Here is a 25,251-nt window from a genome sequence, read left to right as displayed (position 1 = left end):
AGAGGAGTGATAAAACCTGACTTTCCCCCCACCAAAAGATAATTCTGGCAGTTTGGTGATAAATTTAAATGAGGTAAAATGGAATCAGGGAGATCTGTTTGGATATTATAAAAGATGATGGCAGTCTAGATTAGGTTGATAGGGATGGAAATGGAGAAAAGTGGTAAGATTAGGGACATATTATAAAGGTAGAGATGAAAGGACTTCTAATTAAACATATAAGGTAAAGAGACGAATCAGGAAAAATGCCCAAGTTACCTTTTTTTTAAACTTTTTTTTTTTTTTTTTTTTTTTTTACAGAGAGGAAGGGAGAGGAATAGAGAGTTAGAAACATCGATGAGAGAGAAACATGGATCAGCTGCCTCCTGCACACACCCCCCCACTGGGGATGTGCCCGCAACCAAGGTACATGCCCTTGACTGGAATCAAGCCGAAACCAGTTTGGCTCAGTGGATAGAGCATCAGCCTGTGGACTGTTAACTTTTTTTAAGTTAGTCCACAGGCTGACAATACGTTTTGCATTGATTACAGAGAGAGAAAGGAAGGGAGAAGAAGGGAGGGAGAGAAAGGAGGGAAGCGTCAATGTGAGAAAAGTCGATCAGGTGACTCCTATACACATCCTGATTAGGAATCGAACCTGAAATCTGGGTATGTGGCCTGAGCAGGAATCAAACTCAAGACCCTTCGGTACATGGGACGACACTCTAACCAACTGAGCCATACCAGTCAGGTCAGTTTTCTCAGTCAACTTTTGACCTGAGCAAATGGGTGCCATTAACTGAGATGGGGACAACCAAAGTAGGAACAAATTAACAGGATGAAAGAAGGGAGCAAATGCTATAGTTAAGTAGAGATTTAAATACGTAGTTGGACAACATAGCCTAAGTATTGAGAGGTATTCCATCATTTGAAGGTTTGAAAAAGAAGTAGTCATCACAGGAGATTGTCCATGATCAACCAGGGAAAAACCAAGAATGTGGTGTCTGGGAAGTCAAGAATCCATGTCTTAAGGAGGTTGAAGGACAGAGATCTCACAAGACTGCCAAATAAGATGTCTCTCACTCATATTCCCCCACCCACCCTTACCCCATCAACAGGAGTCCACCTATGAACTAGAGGTGGGAGCTCTGAGATCCTGTTCCAGCCCCTCTCAGCTATGTTCCAGAGCCAGATTACGAAATCTTCTAACAGTCTAAGACCAAGGAGAACTGTTTTTGAGAAAACAAACTTGGACCCAGACAGCTGATTCACTGACCATTATCCCATCTACAGACCCAAAAAACATTTTCATACTGCTCAGGAATTGGCTACAATCCAACTTAACTCGATCCTGTCCCCACCATACACCAAGAAAATGGACAGGAGCTATGCCCACCTATGCTTTGGTCTCAGCTGTGGACACCAAAGCTGCCTATGAACTAGATCCAGCCATGGTCCAGGAACCACTGCAGATAAACCTGTCAAACTATAGATTTTGAAAGGGCCTTGCAACTGGGTTCCAACTCATCCCAGCCGCAGTCCACAAATATTCCTGCTGCCACGGGGACCCAGCAAGCTACATTCTCAACTGAGCAGCTGGAGATACTCAAAGGGCCTGATCCTCAGCTCCAGTCTCTCTCAGCCAGTCCACAAGCAGTACTGCTAGTGCAGGGACCTGGTGGGAGACACTCATGTCTGCATTCCAGGAGGCCCTGAAACAACTCCCCACTCTCTACCTACGTTAGAGAGCAGTCTAATCCACCAAGGGACCTGGAAGGAGACATGTCCATCTGCGCTTCCAGGACCAGGTCTACAGACCTCTATCTTCTTTGAACCTGATAACAGCTCTGGGGCTCAATTCCAGCCCCTCTGAGCTATGTTCCAGAGCCAGTCCTGTCCATCAAGAGACAAGTCCAGCCACCAGACAAGAGCCCCTTCCTACCTGCAAGGACCTGAAAGGAGCCACATTCATCTGTACATCTGATAACAGGCCCACCTTCCATAGCCCAACTGTGGACACTGAAGCAGAACCTTATCCCAACAATATACTATTAAACAATGCACTAGAGTCAGTCCTATCCACCAAAGGACCAGATAGGATCTACACCAGCCTTAGCCTGTAGCAACAAGTCCACCAACCATGGATAGCATCACAGACCCAGCAACAGCCTCATAACAGCTCCAACCAAGCATGATCGCAATCCAGAGGCAATCCCATCACAAGGGGACCCTCGAGAAGGAAGTCTTTACCTGCCAAGAGCAGTCTATAAAGAGCTGTTTGCTCCTTCAAGTGCACAGACAACCAGGAAAGGTAATATGTATGTCATCCTAATCAGGCAAGTATCACACCACCAAAAGAAACTAATCAAGTTCCACTAATCAGCTCTAAGAAATGGAAAGCTATGACAATTATGATTTGCCTGACAATTTAAAATAATCAATTAAAGAAAAAGAAATTCAAGAGAACAAAGACAACTAAATGAAATGAGGAAAACAACACATGAACAAAAATTAGTTTAATAAAGAAATAGAAACCGTAAAAAAAAAAGAAAAAAAAGAAAAGAAAAAGAAATCCTAAAGCTAAAGAATAAGACAGAACTGAAAAATTCAATAGAGTCAACAACAGACTTGATCATACAGAAGAATCAGAGAACTGGAAGGCAGATCATTTGAAATTAGCCAGTTAGAGCAACAAAAAACAAAAACAAAAACAAAAAAGATATTAAAAAGACTAAAGGACTTTGTGAATTATGGGACACTACCCAACACATGAACATTCACATCATGGGTGTCGCAGAAGAGAGAAAGGAAAAAAAACGTACTTAAAGAAATACTAGTGCTGTTGAGGATGTGGAGAAAAGGAATCCTCTTGTACTGCTGGTGGGAATGCAGACTGGTGCAGTCAATGTGGAAAACAATATGGAGTTTCCTCAAAAAATTAAAAACAAAACTCCCATTTGACCTAGTAATCCCACTTCTAGGAATATATCCCAAGAAATTAGAAACACCAATCAGAAAGGATATATGCAACCCTACATTCATAGCAGCACAATTTACAATAGCTAAGATTTGCAAACAGCCTAAGTGCCCATCAGCAGATGAGTGGATTAAAAAACTGTGGTACATCTACACAATGGAATACTATGCTGCTGTAAAAAATGGAACTCCTACCATTCACAACAGCATGCTAAGCAAAATAAGCCAGTTGGAGAAAAATAAATATCACATGATCTTACTCATTTGTGGAATATAAAGAACAACATAAACTGATGAACAAAAATAGATCCAGAGACAGAGAAGCATCAAACAGACCATCAAACCTCACAGGGAAGGTAGGGGAGGGGAGGGGTAGGTCGGGGGGGGGGGGGGGGGGGGAGAGTAATAGATCAACCAAAGGACCTATATGCATGCATATAAGCATAACCAATGGACATGGGCACTGGGGCAGTGGGATATGTCCTGGAGGGTGGGAGTGGCCAGGGAGAGGTCGATGGAGGGGAAAGGAGATATATGTAATACTTTAAACAATAAAGAATAAAAAAAATGCTAAATTTTTTTTTAAAAAGAATGAACAGCTGAAAACTTACCAAATTTTGGAAGAGCTATGAATATCCAAGAACAGTAAGCTTAAAAAACTCTAAGCAAGATAAACCCAAAGATTACTCCAAGGCACATAATTCAAAATATTAAAGGTCAAAGACAAACTTATTCTTCCAAAGAAGCAAGAGAAAAACAATTTCTCACATTGAAGGAATCCCATAAGAATATCAGCAGATTTTTCTGCTGAAATCATGCAGGCCAGAGAGTGACGTGATATAACAAAGTGCTTAAAGATAAAAACCGTCAACCACACAAAACAGTCCTTCAGAAATGAAGGGGAAGTAAAGACATTCAGACAAACAAAAGTTGAGGTAGTTCAACAACATTAGACTTGCCTTAAAAGAACTGCTAAAAGGATTTCTTCAAGTTAAAATGAAAAGACACTTAAATAACAGCATAAGACATATAAAACACTTAAGAGGTAAACATATAGTCAAAATCAGAATACCCTGAACTGTAACAATTGTGCAAAATTCACTTTTATTTCTAGTATAAAAGTTAAAAAAAAAACAACTATAATAACTGGCTACAATGATTTGCTAATGTGTTAATATAAAAAGATGTAAAAGTATAGCATCAATAGTATAAAATGTGGGGTGAGAAGAAGAAAAAGTGTAGTTTTTGTATATGGTTAAGTAAATTGTTAGCAGTTCAAAACAGTCTTATGTTTCATGTAAGCCTCATGGTAAAAATAAAGAAAAAATAATCAAAAAAGGAAGACAGCAATGAACTAAGAAACTTGTAAAAAAAAAAAAAAAAAAAAAAAACTAAACTAAAATTATAACAGTAAGTCCTTAACTATCAATAGTTACTTTAGCCTGGCCACCTTGGCTCAGGGGTCGACCTATATGAACCAGGAGATCCCAGTTCAATTCTTGGTCAGGGCACATGCCTGGGATGTGACCTCAATCCATGTGCAGGAGGCAGCCAATCAATGATTCTCTTTCATCACTGATGTTTCTCTCTCTCTCTTCACTCCTTTCCTCTCTGAAATCAATAAAAATATATTAATAATAGTAACAACTTTAAATGTAAACGGACAATTCTCTGATCAAGATACACAATGGTTGAATAGCTTTAAAAAACCAGGACCCAACAATATACTACCTATCAGAGACTTACTTCACCTTTAAAGAAACAGATAGGCTGAGTACATAAAGAGATATTCATGCAAATGGTAACTAAAAGAGATGAGGAGTAGCTATACTCACATCAAATACAATAAGACTTTCAGTTAAAATCAGTTACAAGACAAAGAAAATCATTATAGAGGCGTCAATTCATCAAGAAGCTCTAACAATTGTAAATATATGTGTACCAACATTGGCGTACATACATATTTAAAGCAAATATTAACAGAACTAAAGGGAGAAATAATAATAGCAGGAGGCTTCAATACCCCCACTTGCAACATTGCATAGGTCATCCAGACACAAAATTAACAAAAAAAATAGTGAATCTGAGTAAATGGAACCTGAGTACTAAGTGGCCCTAACAGACATACACAGAACACTATCCAATAGTACCAAAAACATTCTTCTCAAACTCACATGGAACATTTTCCATGATAGATCACGTGTCAGGCCACAAAACAAGCCTTAAAAATTTAAGAATATTGAAATCATATCAAGTATCTTTTCTAAACACAATGGTATAAAACTAGAAATCATTAACAGGAAGAAAATGGAAAAATTCACAAATACAAGGAAATTAGACCAACTGACCAACCAATGGATCAGGGAAATTAGAAAATATTCTGAAACAAACAAAAACACAACATACCCAAAACTTAAGAGGGTGGATGCAGCAAAAACAGTTCTAAGAGGGAAATTTATAGTAATAAATGCCTGCATTAAAAATGGTGTCTTGCCAAAACTGATTTGGCTCAGTGGATAGAGCTTCGGTCTGCAGACTGAAAGGTCCCTGGTTCGATTCCGGTCAAGGGCATGTACATTGGTTGGAAAAGGGTGTGCAGGTCAATGTTTCTTTCTGTTCGATGTTTCTAGCTCTCTATCCCTCTCCCTTCCTCTCTATAAAAAAAATCAATAAAATATATATATATTTTAAAAAGGTCTCAAGCCCAGCCAGTGTGGCTTAGTGTTTGAGCGTCGACTGTGAACCAGGAGGTCATGGTACAATTCCCAGTCAGGATACATGCTCAGATTGTGGGCTCAGGTGTACTGGAGGCAGCTGATCAGTGACTCTCTTTTAATTGATGTTTCGTTCTCTTTCTCCCTCTCCCTTCCTCTCTGAAATCAATAAAAATATATTTTTTAAAGTCTCAAATAAACAACCCAACTTGAAACATCATGAAATTAGTAAAAGAAACTAAGCCCTACTTCGCAAAAAGAAGGAAATAACAAAGATTTGAGCAGGGGGAAAAAATGATATAGAGACTATAAAGAAAATAGAAAAAAAGAAACTAAAGTTAGTTTTTTTGAAAGACAAACAAAATGGAAAAACCACAGCTAAGCTCATACAGACACAAAGAGAAGGCTTAAATTATAAACAAAAGAGAAGACATCACAAGAGCAACACCAGAAACCCAAAGGATCCTAAGAGACTACTATGAACAACTAAGGCTAACGAATTGGATAGTCTAGATGAAATGGATCAATTCCTAGAAACATACATCTTACTAACAAAGAATCATAAAGAAATAGAAAATGTGAACAGACTAAGAACAACTAAAATGATTGAAGTAGTAATCTAAAACCTCCCAACAAAGACTGAGACCAGATTTCACTGGTGAATTCTACCAAAGATTTAAAAAAGATTAATGCCAATCCTTCTTAAACTCTTCCAAAAAGTTAAGAGAGAAAACCCCAAATTCATTTATAAGGCTAGCATTACCCTGATACTAAAGCCAGATAAGGACACTAAATGAAAGAAAACTACAGGCCAATATCCTTGATGAATACAGATGTAAATGTTCTCAGCAACAAACTAACAAGCAATTAAACAATGCATTAAAAGAATCTTATATCTTCTTGTACAAGGATGCAAGGATGGTTCAACATATACAAATCCATAAACATGATAAACCACTTTAACAAAATAAAGAATAAAAAACATGACCCTCAATAGTCAGAAAAAAGTATTTGAGAAAATTCACCCCCTTTCATGATAAAAAGCTCTCCTGACAATACCTAACATCTAGCCCAGTCTGTGTGGCTCAGTGGTTGAGAGTCTACTCATGAATCAGGAGGTAGAGATTCGATTCCTGGTCAGGGCACATGTCCAGGTTATGGACTCAGTCCACAGTGGGGGAGGGAAGAGGAGCAGGAGGCAGCTGATCAATAATTCTCTCTCATCATTGATGTTTCTATCCCTCTCTCCCTCTCCCTTCCTCTCTCTGAAATCAATAAAAACATATTTAAAAAAAAAAACAACAACCCACAAACCTAACATCTAGCCCAATTTCTAAATCAGATGTGAACTATGCCTTTTCAAATATGCTAGCTTATAGCAAACAACTTTTCCTCCTTGGAGGGCTTAGTATTTGCACATTTCCTTGGAATTCCTTTAGCTATGATACTTGTTATGGTTGTTTTTCTTTTACATGTGTCTTATCTCCCCACTTGGAATGTCAGTACTTTAAGAAAGATTAGTATACTTCTAAAAATCCTGACAATGTCATGACTTAGTACACTCATTATTAATAATTAACTTCCAGCCTTTTTGTTCTATGACCCCAAAAATTCTTTGTTTACATACTTTCATTCCCAACATTCTTATAAAAATTCCCATTCCATATTTAAAGTATTTTCATACATACTGGGTGGATCAGCATTTTCATCTCCAGGAGCGTCTGAAGTTGACAACAACTATGAAACATAAGAAAAATTAATAGGTAAAATAAAAAATTTCAAATAGCCTGCACAAAGGAACATTAAGTTTTCTGTAGATAACGTACATACTCTTTGAAAACTGGAAAATTTACATAATACTTTGCTTGCCCTGGCCAGTGTGGCTCAGCTGGTTGGAGCATTGTCCTATGCAACAAAAGATCGCTGGTTTGATTCCCAATTAGGGTGCACACCCAGATCACAGGTTCAATCCCCAGTCGGGGTTCATGTGGGGGCATCCAACATGTTTCACTTTACATTAATGTTTCTCTCTCTCTCTCCCTCCTTTCCCATCTAGCATCAGTAACATATTAAAAAATAATTCTTCACTTTGCTTTGTTTTACCTTAATCATCATAAAAATGTCCTTAAACTTCATCTACTTCCAAACTAGAATTCAAGTATTTCTCTAGTTCCAGGAAAATAAAAAAAAAGTATAAATGATTTAACATTCCTTTTAGAAAGTCATATTTCAAATGGACCACTCTCAGAGGTTCCAAACTCCAGACAATTGTATTTTCTTTTCTGGAAAAGATGGAGGAGACATTGAAGATCCTCCTCCAACTTACTACAAATTGTATAGTAGTATGTTGAGTGATTTCCAAAAAACTAAAAACAATAGATAACCTTCTTTATAACCCCTTAACAAGGTAGTTAAAAGAATAAAAATTAAAGGTATTAATATGAATAGAAAACCTGTAACTATACCTGAAAAACAAAGGTAACAATTACTTCTAAAACTTTTTGCAATTATTATTTAGGAGAATTCAATGTTGTCAATTATAAAAATCTACTTACCTGCTCAAGAAGATGAGGATACCTGGCTTGAATCTCATCAACGAACCCCTGTCCTTTCATGCGTATTAAGAACTCACACCTGAAAGAGAGAGACAACTTTTTAAAATTGTTTTAGATCAAATATATAACCTGATCATTCTAGAAAAGGGGCTTTCATACTTTTTGTCCCCATAATAGAAACTTTACATCACAATGTAGCATATATACATACCTAACAGAAACAAAATTATTAAATATTACACTTTTACTATGTGCTGATGCATTCTGGTATTTTCTACTTAGATCCTTTACCACAACAATAAAAGGGTCTAGATTTCCAAAAGGAACACCAACTGAGGCTTGAAAAATGCTATTCTAGACAATTTGGCAGTTTAACAGTTTCAGAAACTATAATCCAGTATTCCTAAAATGTGATCTTTCATAATATAACAACAGCTAATCTTTCTTTAGTGTTCATTCTTCCATTCATTTAAAGCACAAATCCACCCTCCAAAAAATAGTGAACCAAATATTTTCATGTATAATGTGACAGTATTTCCCAAGTACTCATTTTTCAAATTACTAAGATTTCTCAAAGGTGTTCCAGGAAGTACACATAACATCTGTTTCCATTTCATTCCTTTTGTTTTCAACAAATAGTGCTAGACAACTAGATATCCATATGCAAAGAACAATAAACTTCAATCTATTACCATCCTATATACAAAAATAAACAAAACAAATCCTATATGTAAATATAAAATGTAAAACAGAAGAAAACCTAACAGAAAATCTTTTTGTCCTCATGTTAGGTACCAAATTCTTAGATAAAAAACCAACATCAGCCAAAACCGGTTTGGCTCAGCGGTAGGGCGTCGGTCTGTGGACTGAAGGGTCCCAGGTTCGATTCCGGTCAAGGGCATGTACCTTGGTTGCGGGCACATCCCCGGTAGGGGGTGTGCAGGAGGCGGCTGGTTGATGTTTCTCTCTCATCGATGTTTCTAGCTCTCTGTCTCTCTCCCTTCCTGTCTATAAAAAAATCAATAAAATATATTAAAAAAACAAAACAAAAAAAACCCCAACATCCACAAGAGAAAATTGATAAACTGACATCACCAAAATTAAAAATGTCTGTTCATCGCTGTTAAGAAAATAAAAATCCACGGAACATCCTACATTTTCAATCAAAATAATTAGTTCAAATTGGAAGTTTTAAAAGGCTCATTCCCCAATAGCATAAGAGAAGCTTTGTGATACTGAGATGTAAATTTAACCAGGATTCCTACTTCTTTAAGCAGTTTTGCGTAGGAATACCTTTAAAAACAATTACCTTGGAAACCACTTGGCATGTTCTATCCATGGGTCATCTCCAGATTCCCAACACCTTAAGCCACCATCACAGCAAAAGCATTTGACATCATCGTTTCGACCTAAGGAAACAAAAGACTAAAATTAAACACACACGTGTTCTCATATGTCAATTAAAATGAACTAGATACAATGTAGAGCTATGTAAGTTTCTTACCCACATAATAGAAACCAGCACTTGCAAGCTGCTCAGGTTGAACTGGAACATGAGAAGGCCAGTACATAAATGTCCTCAGTCGGGCCGCATGTGTCTGCATGCTCAAATTTGAAATGCTAAACCTTAGTGTGTCTACAGAATTCTCCAAAAATGGGCAGTTGGGGAAATGTCTTCGGTGTTCTGACATAGCATCATCCTTTGGTTCCCAGTTGCTTAGTTTCCCACCACAAGCAAAGCAGGCTACCCTATCTCCAGGTCCTATGTAATAAAAACCAGCTCTTGCCAATTCTGAGGGGGACAAAAAAGTTAATGGCCACGGGTGGTAAGTAAGCAATCTGGCTTGTTCAGTGCTCATCGCATAACTGTACGGGTTAGTCCTCAAGTGGGACAAGTCTTCAACTGCTCCAGAATGAAGAGGGTTTGGTGAAAGGTTGGGATAAGAACCACTGAATGATGCACGCTGTTCCATGGTAGGAGACAATGCATGTGGAAAACTGTTTCTCACGGGAGAAGTACTCTTCAAGGTGGATTCCAAACCAGTAACAGAAACCAGATTCTGAATAAAGCTGCAACTAGGATAGAGCTGTTTATGTTTTTCAATAGGATTGTCTCCTTGTTTCCAGTTATCCAGCATCAGGCCACAGCAGAAGCATTTGACCTTGTCGTTCACACCAGTGTAATAAAAACCAGCGCGAGCAAGACTCCTCTCTGAGACAGGAACACCAGTGGGGAAGGTGGAATACGTAGACATTCTGTAGAGTTCACACGAAAAGTCATATTTCATCTTGTGTTTGTTGTCAATTGTCCAATTTGACAAGATCGTACTATCTTCCATTATAATCTTTTTTTATATGAGGGACTTGGGACAAGTCGTTGGGAGGTAGTTTTGTGCATGAATGACTTTACTTCTAGATGGGCAAAAACTTTCACATGAAATTTCTTATCTCTTCATACTAAATTTTTACTGTAAAAAAGAATCAAATGATAGGCGCCTACTTAAAATTCACTACGCCTAGTTTAGTGGATTTACACCTACGTTTACACTTGGGTAGTATCTATATTACCAAGATACTCTGTAGTACTCTTTGGGATTATATTAACTCTTTTAGGTAACTTAGATGCTATTAAGTCATTATTTAGTGTAACACTAATACAATGACCTGAAAGAAGTTGATACACTTCTGAAAATATTTAAAACTAACTGACTTTTCGAGGAGGTTTATATTCCCAAAATTTTAAACAACTACAGAATACCTAAGTTTGCTTTTGGTTGTAACTACAAAGCCTGGTTATCAAGCCAATTACTGATTATGTTATAAAAAGAAAAAACTTTATGCAGGCTTCTTTCCCTACAAGCACCTTAATATAATTTCCAAAAATAAAAAATCTTATTTTAGTCTAGTAAACAAGAATTAAAGTCTTCATATGGTCACATTATCTAAAGGCTAATTCACACAACTTAATACCAGAATATTTACTTAAGTGGGTTATATTAGTTTCAGATAGTTTTGAGGGACATCAATACCTAAAAGCTTTGTTGAACTAATTCCTGTTATGCTGTGTATGATGTCAAATGAAAGTAATTTTGCTTAAAGCTCACAAACTACTAATTTCTCCTCCGTTGTTAATCATTGTCTATATGTTTCCATTTCCTGCAGCATCATATTATGTTGTTTTTCTCCCTAACTCTGCATACCACTTTATTATTATGCTTGATCAATTGAAGGTATTTTCTCTATAAACTTAACTAGTTAACCATAAAATTTCCACAGCAGAAACTTTCTACTCTGCATTTAAAAATTAACCTTTCATTTAAGGATCATGCACCTATATCATTCATTTTGTAATAACAGATAAGTAAATTTATCAAGGTTACAGCTTGTCCTTTGTAGTATTATCATAAATGCCCAATAAAGAATTGTATTACATAATGTGCCAGTAATTAACTTTACTATTATTTCTGAAAACACTTCATATTTAAAAAATATAAATCATACACAAAATTACACTCCACAGAGTTCAAGCTATATCCTTTTATAAAGTTTCTGGGTCACCATAATGGGATTTATTACTGCAGCAGGGGGGGAAATGAGGAGAGAAAAGTAGTCTCTTCAAAGCTGTAAGTCTGGGGGGGGAAAAAAAAAGAAGCTATTTTAGAAAACTATTTTCATAGTAAAGAACATTTATACACTAGCATTCAATTTACTCAATAAAGTCTAAAAATGATTTACACTTTAGAAAATACATGTTAATTCCAGCAATTTGTCCCAAAAACTTTTAACTGGGAGAGCTTTAATTAAAATAAATGCAATATAGACAGGCCCCTTAGCTCTAAGTAAGATCTATGTTTTAAACACAACTTTAAAGACAGATGGACATTTACTTAGATCAAAACATTTTGTACTTGGTCTCCTTTTTTTTTTTTTTTTGGTGACAAGTTTTAATAGTTTAAGAATTTCCCTGGCAAAAGGAGGCAGTGGCGAAAGAGACATCCACCAGCAACATTGGAGCAGTCATTAGACAGTTAACTTTTTTTTTTTTTTAATGCCACGTCTCTCCAGGACTTGGGCAAGCTGACCAGTGCCGAGTGCAATGCACCAGGAATTCGAGAATACAAACCTTTAAACACTCCACAATTCCCTCCCAATTCTAAAGCAACAGCCTCAGGAGGCGCCTGGAAAACAGAGCAGAGCACAAAGGCCTGGGAGCCCTGGCCTCGGGACCACTATTTGCAGGAAATGCCTCCGTCACAGCGGGGCGCGATCTCACCCCTTTAAATTACACACTTTTACCCACAAGCACCGTGCTGTGGATTCTGACCACTTCTATGCAAACTGATAGTCTGGGAAGGGGGGGGAAAAAAGAGCAACTGCGGGATTCACCCATGGATTCCCCGGGGCTGTCCTCACAGCTCACAAAGGACCAGCAAAAGCGCGGGGCGCAGCTGAGACTCATCGACTCGCCGCCAACAAACGCCTTGGTTCCAGCAAATGAAAAAGGGTTCATAAAATAAAAAATAAAAATCTTTTTTTTTTTTTTTTCCCTCCCTGCAAACGCTCTGGGAGGAAACACATCTTTTCTTGGTCCAAGTCCAAGAGGGCCGGAAAAGGGGGCGGCGGCCAGAGCGGGCAGGCCAACGGGTCCATTTTTTTAAACATTATTTTTCGACCGCAGCAGGTCTTGGCAGTCGGAGCTTCCGAATCCAATGAAAGCCTGGGCGAGCGCGGGCAGCGCGGGCAGCGCGCGGGACGCTCGGCCGCCAGGCTGTCTGCCCTCGGGGCGGCCGCCGCCGCCGCCGTCCGGGGAAGCGGGCCCCGCGCCCCAACCCGCCTCGCGCGGTGCCCGCGACGGGCGCACTCACCTCGGAGACGGCGCGGCTGCCCTTCGGCCTCCACACCCAGCGGCAGCGGCGCCCACGCGACGTGCAGCCGGCCCCACAGGCCCGGGCAGGAGCTCCCGAAGTCCACCCCAGCGCCCAGGCTCCGCCCACACTGACGCACGGCGACGGTGGCGTCAGCGTGCCCTACGGGCTTGCGTCACCGCCGCGCTGGCGCCGGGGAGTCTGCGGTCCGCGGGCGCGGGTGGCCGCGTGCGTTCCGCTGCGGTCGGCGGGTCAGCGGGCAGCGAGTGAGACGGAACCGTGCCCCGCAGCTGGTGCTCCGGCTTTTAACCTCGAGGTTTGGACGCCTCTGACCTTTCCTTCTCGCCTTATCTCTAACATTCTTCCGTGGGGGATGTGATGCACCGTGACGCGGAGAATTTGAATCTTGGGAAATCCTGAGGAAACGCCCCAGCGCGGGGTGGGTGGTGCGCCTTTGTGGTCGTGTCACCGCGCAGCTAAGGGATCCGGCTCCGGGCCGCTGGCCGCAGGCGTGACTCCTGCATCGGAGCGTAGAGTCAACCATGTTTGCAAACAATTGTAACAATTATAATGGTTTTCAAGCGGTGGTAACCGTTTTTTCATCCCCTTGCGACAGCTCGCCGTGGAAATGGAAGCAAGCAGAAGGATTGGAAAGGAGAACAGCGTCAGCTTCATTTTGAAGGCCTGATTTTTATCATCGTTTAGGGGGATGCTATTATAATTATGCCTATTTCATAATTAACCGGTGGGCCTTTTACTTTTAAACTTTTGTTTTTAAACTCTCGGATTTCTGTGCTAGAGATGGCACTAACGAAAGGGTGTCGTTATTTCAAAAATCTTGGCGTTGCTCGTCATGGACGTTTTTGGTCCCACCCCTGCACCCACCCCCATCCATCCTCATGAATGCCACCGACGGGTGTCACAGTAAATGTCATGTTGCAGCGAGCACATTTCTTTCTTTTCTTTCTTTCTTTTTTTAATATATTTTATTGATTCTCCACAGAGAGGAAGGGAGAGGGATAGAGAGCTAGAAACGTTGATGAGAGAGAAACAGGGATGTTTCACACCAGGGATGTGCCCGCAACCAGTGTACATGCCCTTGACCGGAATCGAACCCAGGACCTTTCAGTCCGCAGCCCGGTGCTCTAGCCACTGAGCCAAATGGGTTTCAGCGCGAACACATTTCTTCATGTGTGTTCTGTGAAGACGCCGTTTGGCAGCAATAGCAGATGCCTTCTTTCAGGGGAACTCCAGGGCAAACATTTCAAAAACTTCCAAATAGCAGGCCACTTAGGTAAGGCAGCCGGGAATTCCAAGATCCTGAACCATTTCCCATTTTCTGTCCCTGTCCTTTCTGTCTGCCACTCAGTCACAGAACAGAAGGTTTTTTGTTCCATTGTTAATAGGATAAAGAAAGTATTTGTAAGTCTGTGACTCAAAGAAAAGAAATGCCATGGGCTCCGAATGACTACAAACTTCCAAATATGGCACGTGAATTTTGGTAATAGTTCAGTACTTAGTTCAAGTCACCGTTTCTCGGAAAGTTACAGAATCTTCCTTAGATATGTGGGAAATATATATAGCAAGAATTGTTCATTCTGAATTCAAGGTTATTTCTCTTTTTCAGTTCTTGTCCTGACCAAAAAAAGATAGTGAACATACTTCGGTATAGGGGAAAATTCCAATTTCAAACATTCGAAAGTATGTAATAAAAGTATGTAAAAAAAAGTTTGTAATAACTTTCAGTTATAATAAATAGTACTTTGTAACTATAATCTTATATAAGCTGTAATGTGGTGTTAAATTTATTCAGTTAAACTTTTTCATATTTTCATTGTAGAGTTGCTGGTGATTTTATTTTATTTTATTTTTAATATATTTTTATTGATTTCAGAGAGGAAGGGAGAGGGAGAGAAAGGCAGAAACATCAGTGATGAGAGAGAATCATTGATCAACTGCGTCCTACATGCCCTCTACTGGGGATCAGCTTGCAACCCAGGCATGTGCCCTTGACCAGAATTGAACCCAGGAACCTTCAGTCTGTAGGCCTATGCTCTATCTACTGAGCCAAACCGGCTAGAATGAGTTGCTGGTGATTTTTAAAAAATAAGTTGTATATTTCTATTGAAGTTGCCATCCTAATATTTTTCACATTTATGTAGAAAAGATTTTTATAGGATTCAAGACAATTTTAAGGAAGAAAATAAGATTGAAGGGATTCGTCTAGCAGATATTGAGTTGTATATAATAAAGCCACAGTAATTAAGACAGTATTGTAGTAACACAAGGATGGACAAATAAACAAAAAAAACAAAAAAAGTGTGTGTACAGATAGATAGGTAGATATAGAACATATATATACATCCATGTGATACATATATATGAATTTGATGTGTGACATTGATATTAGTGATAAGAATATTAACTTCAATAAGTAATGCTAAATGAATGAATATTTTAATAGAAAAGTTAGATCTTGCCCAGCCATCATGGCTCAGTGGTTGAGTATCAAACTATGAACCAGGAGGTCACGGTTCAATTCCCAGTCAGGGCACATGCCCAGGTTGTGGGCTTGATCATCAGTGTGGGGTATGCAGGAGGCAGCCGATCAATGATTCTCTTATCATTGATGTTTCCATCTATCTCTTCCTATCTGAAATCAATAAAAATACATTTTTTTAAAAGCTAGATCTCGACCTAAAAACTATTAAAGACATTCCTGGTAGATTAAAAACTCTAAAAGTGAATAGTATTAATCTGGGGTTTTAAGTGTATTTTGTGAGTTGTAATCCATTATAGTTATTGCCATTATTGGTGCTCAAGTATTTTTAATCTTGGGCTTATAGGAGTATACACACTAGTTTCTGAGCCCTTTGACATGGTCATAATAATCTTTGATTGATTTCCAGGCTGATTTTGTACATTTCTGTAATGTACCATTTATTCAGGGTGCCCTGGTTCCTTTCATGGGAAATGGTATTTATAAACTATAATCTGAATGTTTGTGGTGCCCACTTTCATTGAGTTGTATTTTTTTTATATAACTTTTTTTTTTTTAATGTATTTTATTGATTTTTTACAGAGAGGGAAGGAGAGGGAAAGAGAGTTAGAAACATCGATCAGCTGCCTCTTGCACACCTTCTACTGGGGATGTGCCCGCAACCCAGGTACATGCCCTTGACCGGAATCGAACCTGGGACCTTTCAGTCCACAGGCTGATGCTCCATCCATTGAGCCAATAACTTGATCCACGGACAGAGCTGGGTAATGTGGTCTTACTTTGTGTAGATGTACCAATAACATATTCAACTAGACCGTATGTATTCAACTATTTCCCTAATGGATATACTTTTGAATGGTTTCCAATCTCTTACTATTACAAATAGTGCTGTAATAAATAGTTATGGACATAAATTTTATTTTAGGACATATTCCCAGAAGTTAGATTGTTAGATCTAATGATAAATTGTTAACTTTGTTAGATATGGTCAAGTATTGGCAGTGTTAGCATTTTTCAGTCCACCCAGCAATGTATGTAAATTCCATTTTAGCTCCAATATGGCTTTTTTTTTTTTTTCATTGCATAAAACTAGGGGAAAATAAAAGGTAATTTTTATTTGGAGAAAATAAAACATGCATTTAAGGACAAAGTTTTTATTGACTTAGAAGATGTCAGAATAATGCTTTCATAACACTTTTCATTCTCACATATAGGTCTGTATGCATATTTGAAAAAAGATGTACATTTATATTATCTGTCCCAGAATGCATAATGCTCTGCCTTGGGGCTATCAATAGGTAGACACTGATTTTCAATGGATGTCCTCACCTTTATTATGAACAAAGGAAAACCACTTTCACAAAAAGACTTGGAAAGGGGGTGGGAGGAAATGCCCTTACCATATTTAACAATCCTGGTTTTAAGACAGTGAGAAATTTTGTAGGTGGGAAATGGTACTAGGTTTTTTAACCCTTCTGTTTTTCCTTTCTCCCTATTGAATAAAAGAACTAGGTAATATAGTAAATGTATTCAGAATATATATATATATATATATATATTTATTTTTTTTGAATACTTTTTTTGTATTTCAATTACATTTGACAATATTCATTTCAGTTGTACAATCCAGTGATATTAGACATTATATAACTTACTAAGTGGTCATCCTGATAAATCTCGTACTCACCTTCATTTCAGTTGTATAATCCAGTGATTAGACATTATATAACTTACTAAGTGGTCATCCTGATAAATCTCATACTCACCTGATACCATAATAGTTATTGCAGTATTATTAACTATGCTCGCCATGCTGTACTTTACATCCCTATGACTATTCTGTAACTACCAATTTTGCATTTCCTCCCCTCAGTCTCATGTGGCTTCTTCTTTATATCCTTAGTTATAGGACATCTGTTCAGCCAGGTTTGAGGTGGTTTTGAATGATGATTATTCTGTAGCTTAGTTGTAATTTTGATGTGATTGTGGAAGGAAGCTATAATAGTATCTATGCCACCATTTAACTAGAAATCCCTATTTCAGTATAGTTTTAATTTCTTTGCTCCATTATAAATGACATAAAAAAATCTTTTTATATGCATCAATTGCATATGTAAAGTTTTTAAATAAGCATAAAGAATGTTAGGATTGATTGTGTGGTATTGTAAAAAAAAAAAAAAAAGTTATTCTGCCACTTAAGATGTCAACAAATAAGAAAAGGTAAGGTTATTCAGGACATAGAGATAAGGCTCAATTCTGAATACAGCAGACAGCTGAGGATGTATATATAGCCAACCAGTAGAATAAGAGGGTCATGGGTGTAAAATTACTTAGTAGGGACATCAAGTGCAGGGGGTGAGGGGGGGCATCTTTGCTAAACTTCTGTTTTTTTCCTCTTGTTAATCTGTCTCTTATTAGAGTGTTCTTAGCCAAGAACTCAGAAGGGTTGGGGGAAATTATTTTTTCCTTCCCTACATCAGTATATACTGTAGGGAAAGAAAAATCTCTACCTCTGCCCATCTTAGGTTCTTTAGCTGGGGCGCTGAAAATTAAACTGGCCAAAGCTAGATACTCAGGTGAGGATTAACAAAACAAAACAAAAGTTTTTGCCCAGCCCATGTGGCTCAGTGGTTGAGCATTGACCCATGAACCAGGAGGTCCATGGTTTGATCCCTAGTAGAGGGCGTGCAGGAGGCCACTTAAAAGACAGTCTAGCCGAAACCGGTTTGGCTCAGTGGATAGAGCGTCGGCCTGGGAACTGAAAGGTCCTGGGTTCGATTCCGGTCAAGGGCATGTTCCTTGGTTGCGGGCACAAATCCAGTAGGGGGTGTGCAAGAGGCAGCTAATCAATGATTCTCTCTCATCGATGATTCTAACTCTCTGTCCCTCTCTCTTCCTCTCTGTAAAAAATCAATAAAATATAAAACTAAAAAAAAGACAGTCTAAGTCTAAGGTATGTAATTGAGTTGGGAGAAGTCAGAGAAAGCCTCTCTGAGGAAATAACATCTAGGCTAAGTGAGACCTGAAGCATGAGTAGGACTTTGTCAGGGAAAGAGTGACTGAAAGAACATTCCAATCAAAACCCTGAAGCAAAAGAGCTTGTCATGTTTAGAAACTAAAGAAGTCAAGAGAGCTGGGAAATAGTGAGCAAGGGGCAAGTGACAGAAAATGAGGTTAAGTACTATACAGGGCCATGTCCCAATATGATAAGGAGCTGGTATATAGTTTTGCCTGGGATTTAGTAACATCCACACTGTCTGCTATGATGTGTAAGATGTCAGAAGGAGGTGAATGTGGTTGAATGACACTGCTTGTGGCCACAAAGGAACTTAGCTAATATTGTCAAGTAACATAAGGAAATGAATAAAAAGAGTGGGTGGAAGTTATAATGAGCATGACCTAAGAATGATAGTAAGCCTGCTGCAAAGTTGTGAATTATAACATAAACTAGAGGCCCAGTGCATGAATTCGTGCATGGATGGGGTGTTGGGGGCCGATTGGGGACCGGGCAGTGACGGGGTGGGGGGCCATCGGGGCTCAGATCTGGCTGGTTGGCTGCCACAGTGAGCATCATAGCCACCAGTCATTCCGCCAATCCGGTCACTGGGCTTTTATATATATAGATTGTATGTTGAGGTTTAAATTATCTACCCAATTCTGAGACCTGAAGGCCAAGTTGGAGAGACTCGAATTACCACACATCAATCAGCCAAAAATGGAACTACCAGTATTAGCTATAGTGATTTATTTTTTCCAAAACAAAATTTCAATTTAACTAATACTTAGGGAAATAAAATGTTTGAATAAGTAAGTTGGTTATGTTAGCTATAGATTACTACAATGAGAAATGAACAAGAGTTTTTTTACAAAATGGAGATAGAAAAGTTCAAATATTATGTAGTATGCAATAAGAACCGGATTTTTAAAAAAATAGGTGTTGCAAAAAAAGCCACGTACTGTCTATATATCTTATAGCTGAGTTACAGATAACCTAAGCAGTATTACAATACAGGCTAGTGCCCCAAGAGAGCCATTTGGTTAGCCTTTGAAAAGAGAGGCAAAATCAGTGATATCCCAAAGAAATAGTCTCTTAGTGTCAGAATAAGGAGATGGATTCTTTTCCTCCTTGCTTGGTGCCTAATCTCCCTCTGCGCAACCCTAGCATACATCTAGAACTGGCCTTTGCTTATCCCCCCCAAAAGTGTTCCCCACTATAGAGTTACTTCTGGTTTTAAAGACCTGACAACTTTATAGGAAACAAAGGATAGAGAATTATCCTTTGAATGTGTTACCAAAAAGTAATGCATTGACAGTATCCTATCTAAGTAATATGTAAATTAACCGTCACTCCACAGCAAAATGGCAGTGCCCATAGCAGATGCTGGCAGCATCGCCCTGGCAATGGGAGCCAAGCATCTGCTCCTTGGCTGTGGAGGGAGTGCGAACAGTGCGAGCTCAGTGTGGAGGGAGGGAAGGGGCCTCTGGGGCCGCAAGCCCAGCATCCCCTCTCTGGCCGCACAGAGGGAGGGGAGGAAGAAAAATGGATCTTTTCAGTTCCTGATGCTGACGGAGCCCTTTGGGTGCTGGAGTCCTCCACCTGCAGACCCCCGTCACAGCCCAGCAGCCCCAGTCGCAGACTGGAAGGCCCCTGCCCGCAGTCCAGACGTGACCAGCATGGTGCTGCAGCAGGGGGGTGTCTGGCAGGCACACTACAGACATCAAATCACTGCCACCAAGGCCATCCCCACACACACACACTCGCAAGTACTGTGGTCCAAGGGGGTGACTTCCGAGGCTTGGCTCCCATGGCAGCTGACGCTCACCATGCCAGGTGGGGAAGCCAGACCTGAGAGCTGCAGGGCGTGGTGGGCCGGGGCCCTGAGGAGGCCCCAGGACAGGCATCTTCCCAGAGGCTGTGCGGAAGGAGGGGAGGAACCTCAGGATAGAGGTCATGAGGGTTGCTGCAGTCTTTGTAGGCCAGGCTGAGGGACACCCCCCCACCCAAACCCCTCACCTTTGTGCACTAATTTTGTGCACCGGGCCTTTAGAGTAGAACATATTTATTTACCTGTTGGTTCCAGGGGCTGCTACTCAGTGTACTTTCTAAGACCCAGAATTAATACCAAAGTAGTGAGAATAAAACAGACTTTTCCCAATGGATAGGTTTGGCACAAGACTTCCTGACTGAGTCAATAGACGAATGAATAAACAAACACTATAAGGATTGTTTGATTTCATATCAGACATCCCATTGGATTCCGTAAATTAAAGCCAGGTGTGCTCTACAAGTGTAACTGATGGAACATCTTAAAGAAAAGGAACTAAACTATCCTATATAATACAAGGCTAATATGCAAATTGACCAGACAGCTAAATGACTGGTCACTATCACATGCACTGACCACCAGGAGGCAGATGCTCAGTGCCGGAGCTGCCCCCTAGTGGTCAGTGTGCTCCCACAGGGGAGCGCCACTCAGCCAGAAGCTGGGCTCATGGCTGGCAAGCGCAGTGGCAGTGGCAGGAGCCTCTTCTGCCTCTGCAGAAGTGCTAAGGATGTCTGACTGATGGCTTAGTTGGGCCTAAACCATCAGTCAGACATCCCCCGAGGGCTCCCGGACTGAGACATGGTGCAGGCTGGGATGAGGGACAACACCTCCTCCCCCTTTCCTCCCCCCCCTCGGAGTTCATGAATTTCATGCACTGGGCCTCTAGTAGTTCAATATTGAAGAGGTTTTAAGTTGGTAAAGAAGGAGCCTAGGAATGCCTAAATTATCTGACATCATAGAAATAAAAATATTAAGAATAAGAGTAGTTCTGATTGCTTTATTAAAACATTTCTCACATAATTCTTTACAAAAACACCATGTCCATAAAAAGTCACTCAAACAAATATCAAGATCTATGTATAGGACACTTATCAAAAAAAGACAGAGGATCCATGTTCTTGGTTCTTAATACAACAAAATATTTAAAATTCTGAAAGGTTAATTAACAAATCTTAAATTTTACTTCACTTACAATTCAATAGCGCTGAAATTTTAATTTAGTATTGTACTTGTAGTGTACCCCTATTTTTTGTTCACAAGAACAAAGCATATTCTCTTGATATCTGAAATATGTTTATATGGTTTAGCTGTATGTTTACATAAATATATTTATACTTGTGTAAAACAAAATTTTCTGAGTTATAAATAAATTTTTAAAAATAAGGAAACTAAAGCAATATAAAAGTTAAAATTACAATATAGTTAACCCATAATGCTAAAATTTTGGATCATCTTCATGAAAGAAATGTACGAACTGTACCCTTGATTGTACCTCTGCAAATAGGACATTTTCTTAGAGAAGGGGCACAATCTTTGCATACTACTAGATGACCGCACGGAATAAACACTATGGAAACTTCTTTGTCCATACACACTTTGCATGTTCTTTCTTCTTGTAGTCGCCTCAGTTGTTCTTCTATCGGTAAATCTAAGAAGAGAAATACATTTTTAATAAAAGGCAATTTGGTGCTTCTCTCCCAATGAAAAGCCAAGAAAATAAAAATAATGTTTTCTACTGGTTTAAATCATTAATACTATTTTACCTGAAACATTTTCTGTGGGAACATACTTTATGTCCTGTTGCACTAAGGGGGAAAAAGAAAAAAAGCATCAGTAGGGCAAATAAGGTTAATCTTTAGTCACAGAATATATATTTTTAAAGTAACAGCTTAGACTCCAGACAAATGCTATAAATAACTGTCATCATGTCAAGGCAGAAAAAGTCTTTAGTCTTCTGTGAAATTACTAGTTTATATATTTGATTGGATTTTTTCAATAATCGCAATTATTAATAAGCATATTTTCAATTGATCTAGAAAGTTCTCAAAAGTAATTGTCTAGCACTCACCAAATAAACGCTTGTACAACGTGGGGTCATTTTCTTGTAGAGAGTTTCTAAATATGGTGGCTGCAAAATTTCCTTTTACTATAATAGTATCAATCAGTTCTCTTGCTTGCAGAGATGTCTGTGTTTTCAGCCTAATAATATCATGTTCTTGTTCATGAATCACTCCAGCAATTAGTAGACTATCCAGGATTGGAACCACACAAGTCAAATGTTGAGAAAGTGCCATTCTATTCTTCCGGATATATGACAGATCATCTTTATGAAAAAAGAACGTAAACATGTTCAATCTCTGTTCACAAACTCCCTTCCAGACCTATACATATAACTGAGTGGGGGGGAAATGACCATAATTCATAATCAGGCATTAAAGTTGATTGCTAGGTTTGAGGCTACCCAATCCCCTGTGTCTAATAGCAATGTTACTTATAATACTAAGCGTTGTGGTACGCACTGAGCGTGTATTTACTCATTTCATCTTCACAACAGCCCTTTGAGGTAGACACTAATGTTTTAATTTAGCAGATGAGAGAACAGAAGCACAGTGTGGCAAGTAAATTACATGAGGAAGCAATTAGCAAAAGTCAAACCAAGACAGTTTGGCCTCATAATCTGTGCTCTCAACCCTTTGGCAGTACTGCTATAAAATACACTTTAGAACCTAATAAAATTGAAATTTCTATTTAGTGAAACTGTGAAAAAGTAGTCAAACTATTTAAATGATAGAATATTTTTCTTAAATTACCATTTACCATTTTAAGATGAAATTTTTAATTATTTTCCTAAATTAGACTTGATATTGCCATTACCTAAATATTTTGCAGTAAAAGGGGAAAGACACTAAGAGCATTTTGAAAACTAAATGCTACTTGTCAATGACCCTTTCCTGACATTTAGGATCATTGTATTTTCTGAGATCTAGATTTTTTTATTTACTGATAAAATGTTTCCTATTTTGAAGCTCTGAAAGTTTAATTATCTTTTATTCTAAATTTAATAATTATAATATAGTTTTACCATGATCCATAAAGATATTTCTATGAATAAACTAATAACAAAAGCTAGGTTGTCTAAAAACATATTTGGGAGAGACTTCTAGATTTTAGAAACACTGACTTTGCCAAGTAATAGAACACAAAAATAGAACCATTTAATAAATAATAAAATACAGGGTTTAGTAAAAAAGTCAAGGTTAGAGATACACATTTTCAAGATAATTGAAGCTCTGAGAATAAATGAGAAAAGGACCAGAACCTAGAACAGTATCTGGCACAAGATTAATGCTCCAAAAACAGATTGAACAAATGAACAACCAAGCCTCAGAAATTTAAAGAGCAATGGGAACAAAGAAGTAATAGAGGGAGAAGAGAATTAGAACTTAATTTATTCTGTTCAATTATCTATGTTAGAGAAATAGTGATATATTAGAAAATTAAGATATAATACACAACTTGATGTTGAAGTATATTTTTCAATCTAAGATTAATTTTTCAAATTATATGTTATTTAACCTAATGTAATCAATTTTCTGAAATTCTTTAAGATGTCTAAAATTGGAGTGCTAGCGGCTGTATGAAAAAGTCTTATTTCAAAATCACAGACTGTATGTATGCTGTCTTCTATTAGGTGAAAATACCTTAGAGTCATTTTATTCTGGAAAAATATCCTTAATTTCCTCTTTATTTACACACCTGTCAAGAAATTACCCACTATTCTTGGGAAAACTTTAAAATAATCAGTAACCTAAATGGATGTATTTTCATTCACTCAATCAAAAAACATTTCTTGAATACAGACACTATGTGCGTAGTGTAGATATAATGTTGAACCTGAGAAGGGATCTTTTTTTTAAAATTATTTTTTATTGATTTTTTACAGAGAGGGAGAGGGATAGAGAGTTAGAAACATTGTTGAGAGAGAAACATCCATTCAGCTGCCTCCTGCACACTCCCTACTAGGGATGTGCCCATAACCAAGGTACAAGCCCTTGTCCAGAATCGAACCTGGGACCCTTCAGTCCTCAGGCTGGCACTCTATCCACTGAGCCAAATCAGTTAGGGTGAAGGGATCTTTTTGACAATGCATATTATTGTATACAAGAGGCCCAGTGCACAAAATTTGTGCACAGGTAGGGTCTCTAGGCCTGGCAGGCGATTAGGGCTGATCAGGACCTTCCCGCTGCTGGTCAGAGCTTCCCTTCCCCAGCTGACAGCTGGGGCCTTTCTTCATTCCTCACCGCCCCCTGGTGGTCAATGCATGATAGAACACCCAGTGGAACTCCCGCAGGGACACTTTGCATATTAGCCTTTTATATATATAGATTGTTGACTTGGGGATATATCTGGAAATTTGTTTATTTTCTTTAGAGGAAACAAATATTTTATAGCTGGATGGCTTTAGACTTCATGGAGTCTATAAACAATTGTGGAGATTGGTGTTCTCTTCTTTCCGCTATTGTTTACTAATGACCAATGGCAAAAACTGAGAAGAATACAGAAAGGACTTGCAGCCTGATTTTCACTGCACAGTGAAAAAGAGAACTTGAGTAGGGTGGGCAGAGATGAACTTGGACTATTTTGCCGCTGAATTGGTGGTGTGTAAGACTATATCGCACACTTGGGTAAATAAATAATGCTGTATTACTGTAGTCTGAAGGCAAAACCACCTTAGTGGGCAAGAGTAGGTTTACTCAGGAATGGAGTAAACAATCTCACTGTCCATAATCCTGGGAAGAAATAGATCCCAGATGGCCTTGGGAATAAGAATAAGGG

At 38.8% G+C, this 25,251-nt stretch overlaps 1 protein-coding gene across 5 annotated transcripts in view; it reads right to left on the bottom strand.

Annotated features, from left to right (window-relative positions):
* BIRC2 (baculoviral IAP repeat containing 2) overlaps window positions 1–25,251 on the bottom strand; it is a 39,376-nt gene that overhangs the window by 5,356 nt on the left and 8,769 nt on the right. For 2 of the 5 annotated variants that reach the window (XM_036426187.2, XM_036426188.2), the window contains exons 2-5: window positions 9,729–10,512; window positions 9,534–9,633; window positions 8,225–8,303; window positions 7,358–7,406 (exon numbers count right to left, since the gene is read on the bottom strand). In XM_036426187.2, the coding sequence (XP_036282080.1) occupies window positions 7,358–7,406; window positions 8,225–8,303; window positions 9,534–9,633; window positions 9,729–10,512 (1,012 nt within the window). Of the gene's footprint in view, window positions 1–7,357; window positions 7,407–8,224; window positions 8,304–9,533; window positions 9,634–9,728; window positions 11,854–13,089; window positions 13,372–14,473; window positions 14,518–21,401; window positions 22,064–22,178; window positions 22,221–22,483; window positions 22,739–25,251 lie in introns of those variants that run through there. The other 3 variants (XM_045578041.1, XM_045578042.1, XM_036426186.2) reach the window with 3 other exon arrangements.

This window comes from Pipistrellus kuhlii, unplaced genomic scaffold (assembly GCF_014108245.1).
Source record: "Pipistrellus kuhlii isolate mPipKuh1 unplaced genomic scaffold, mPipKuh1.p scaffold_m20_p_9, whole genome shotgun sequence".
In the NCBI taxonomy this organism is placed as follows: domain Eukaryota; kingdom Metazoa; phylum Chordata; class Mammalia; order Chiroptera; family Vespertilionidae; genus Pipistrellus; species Pipistrellus kuhlii.
Note: the sequence above shows the minus strand (reverse complement) of the source record. Positions and strands in the feature narration are given on the sequence as shown.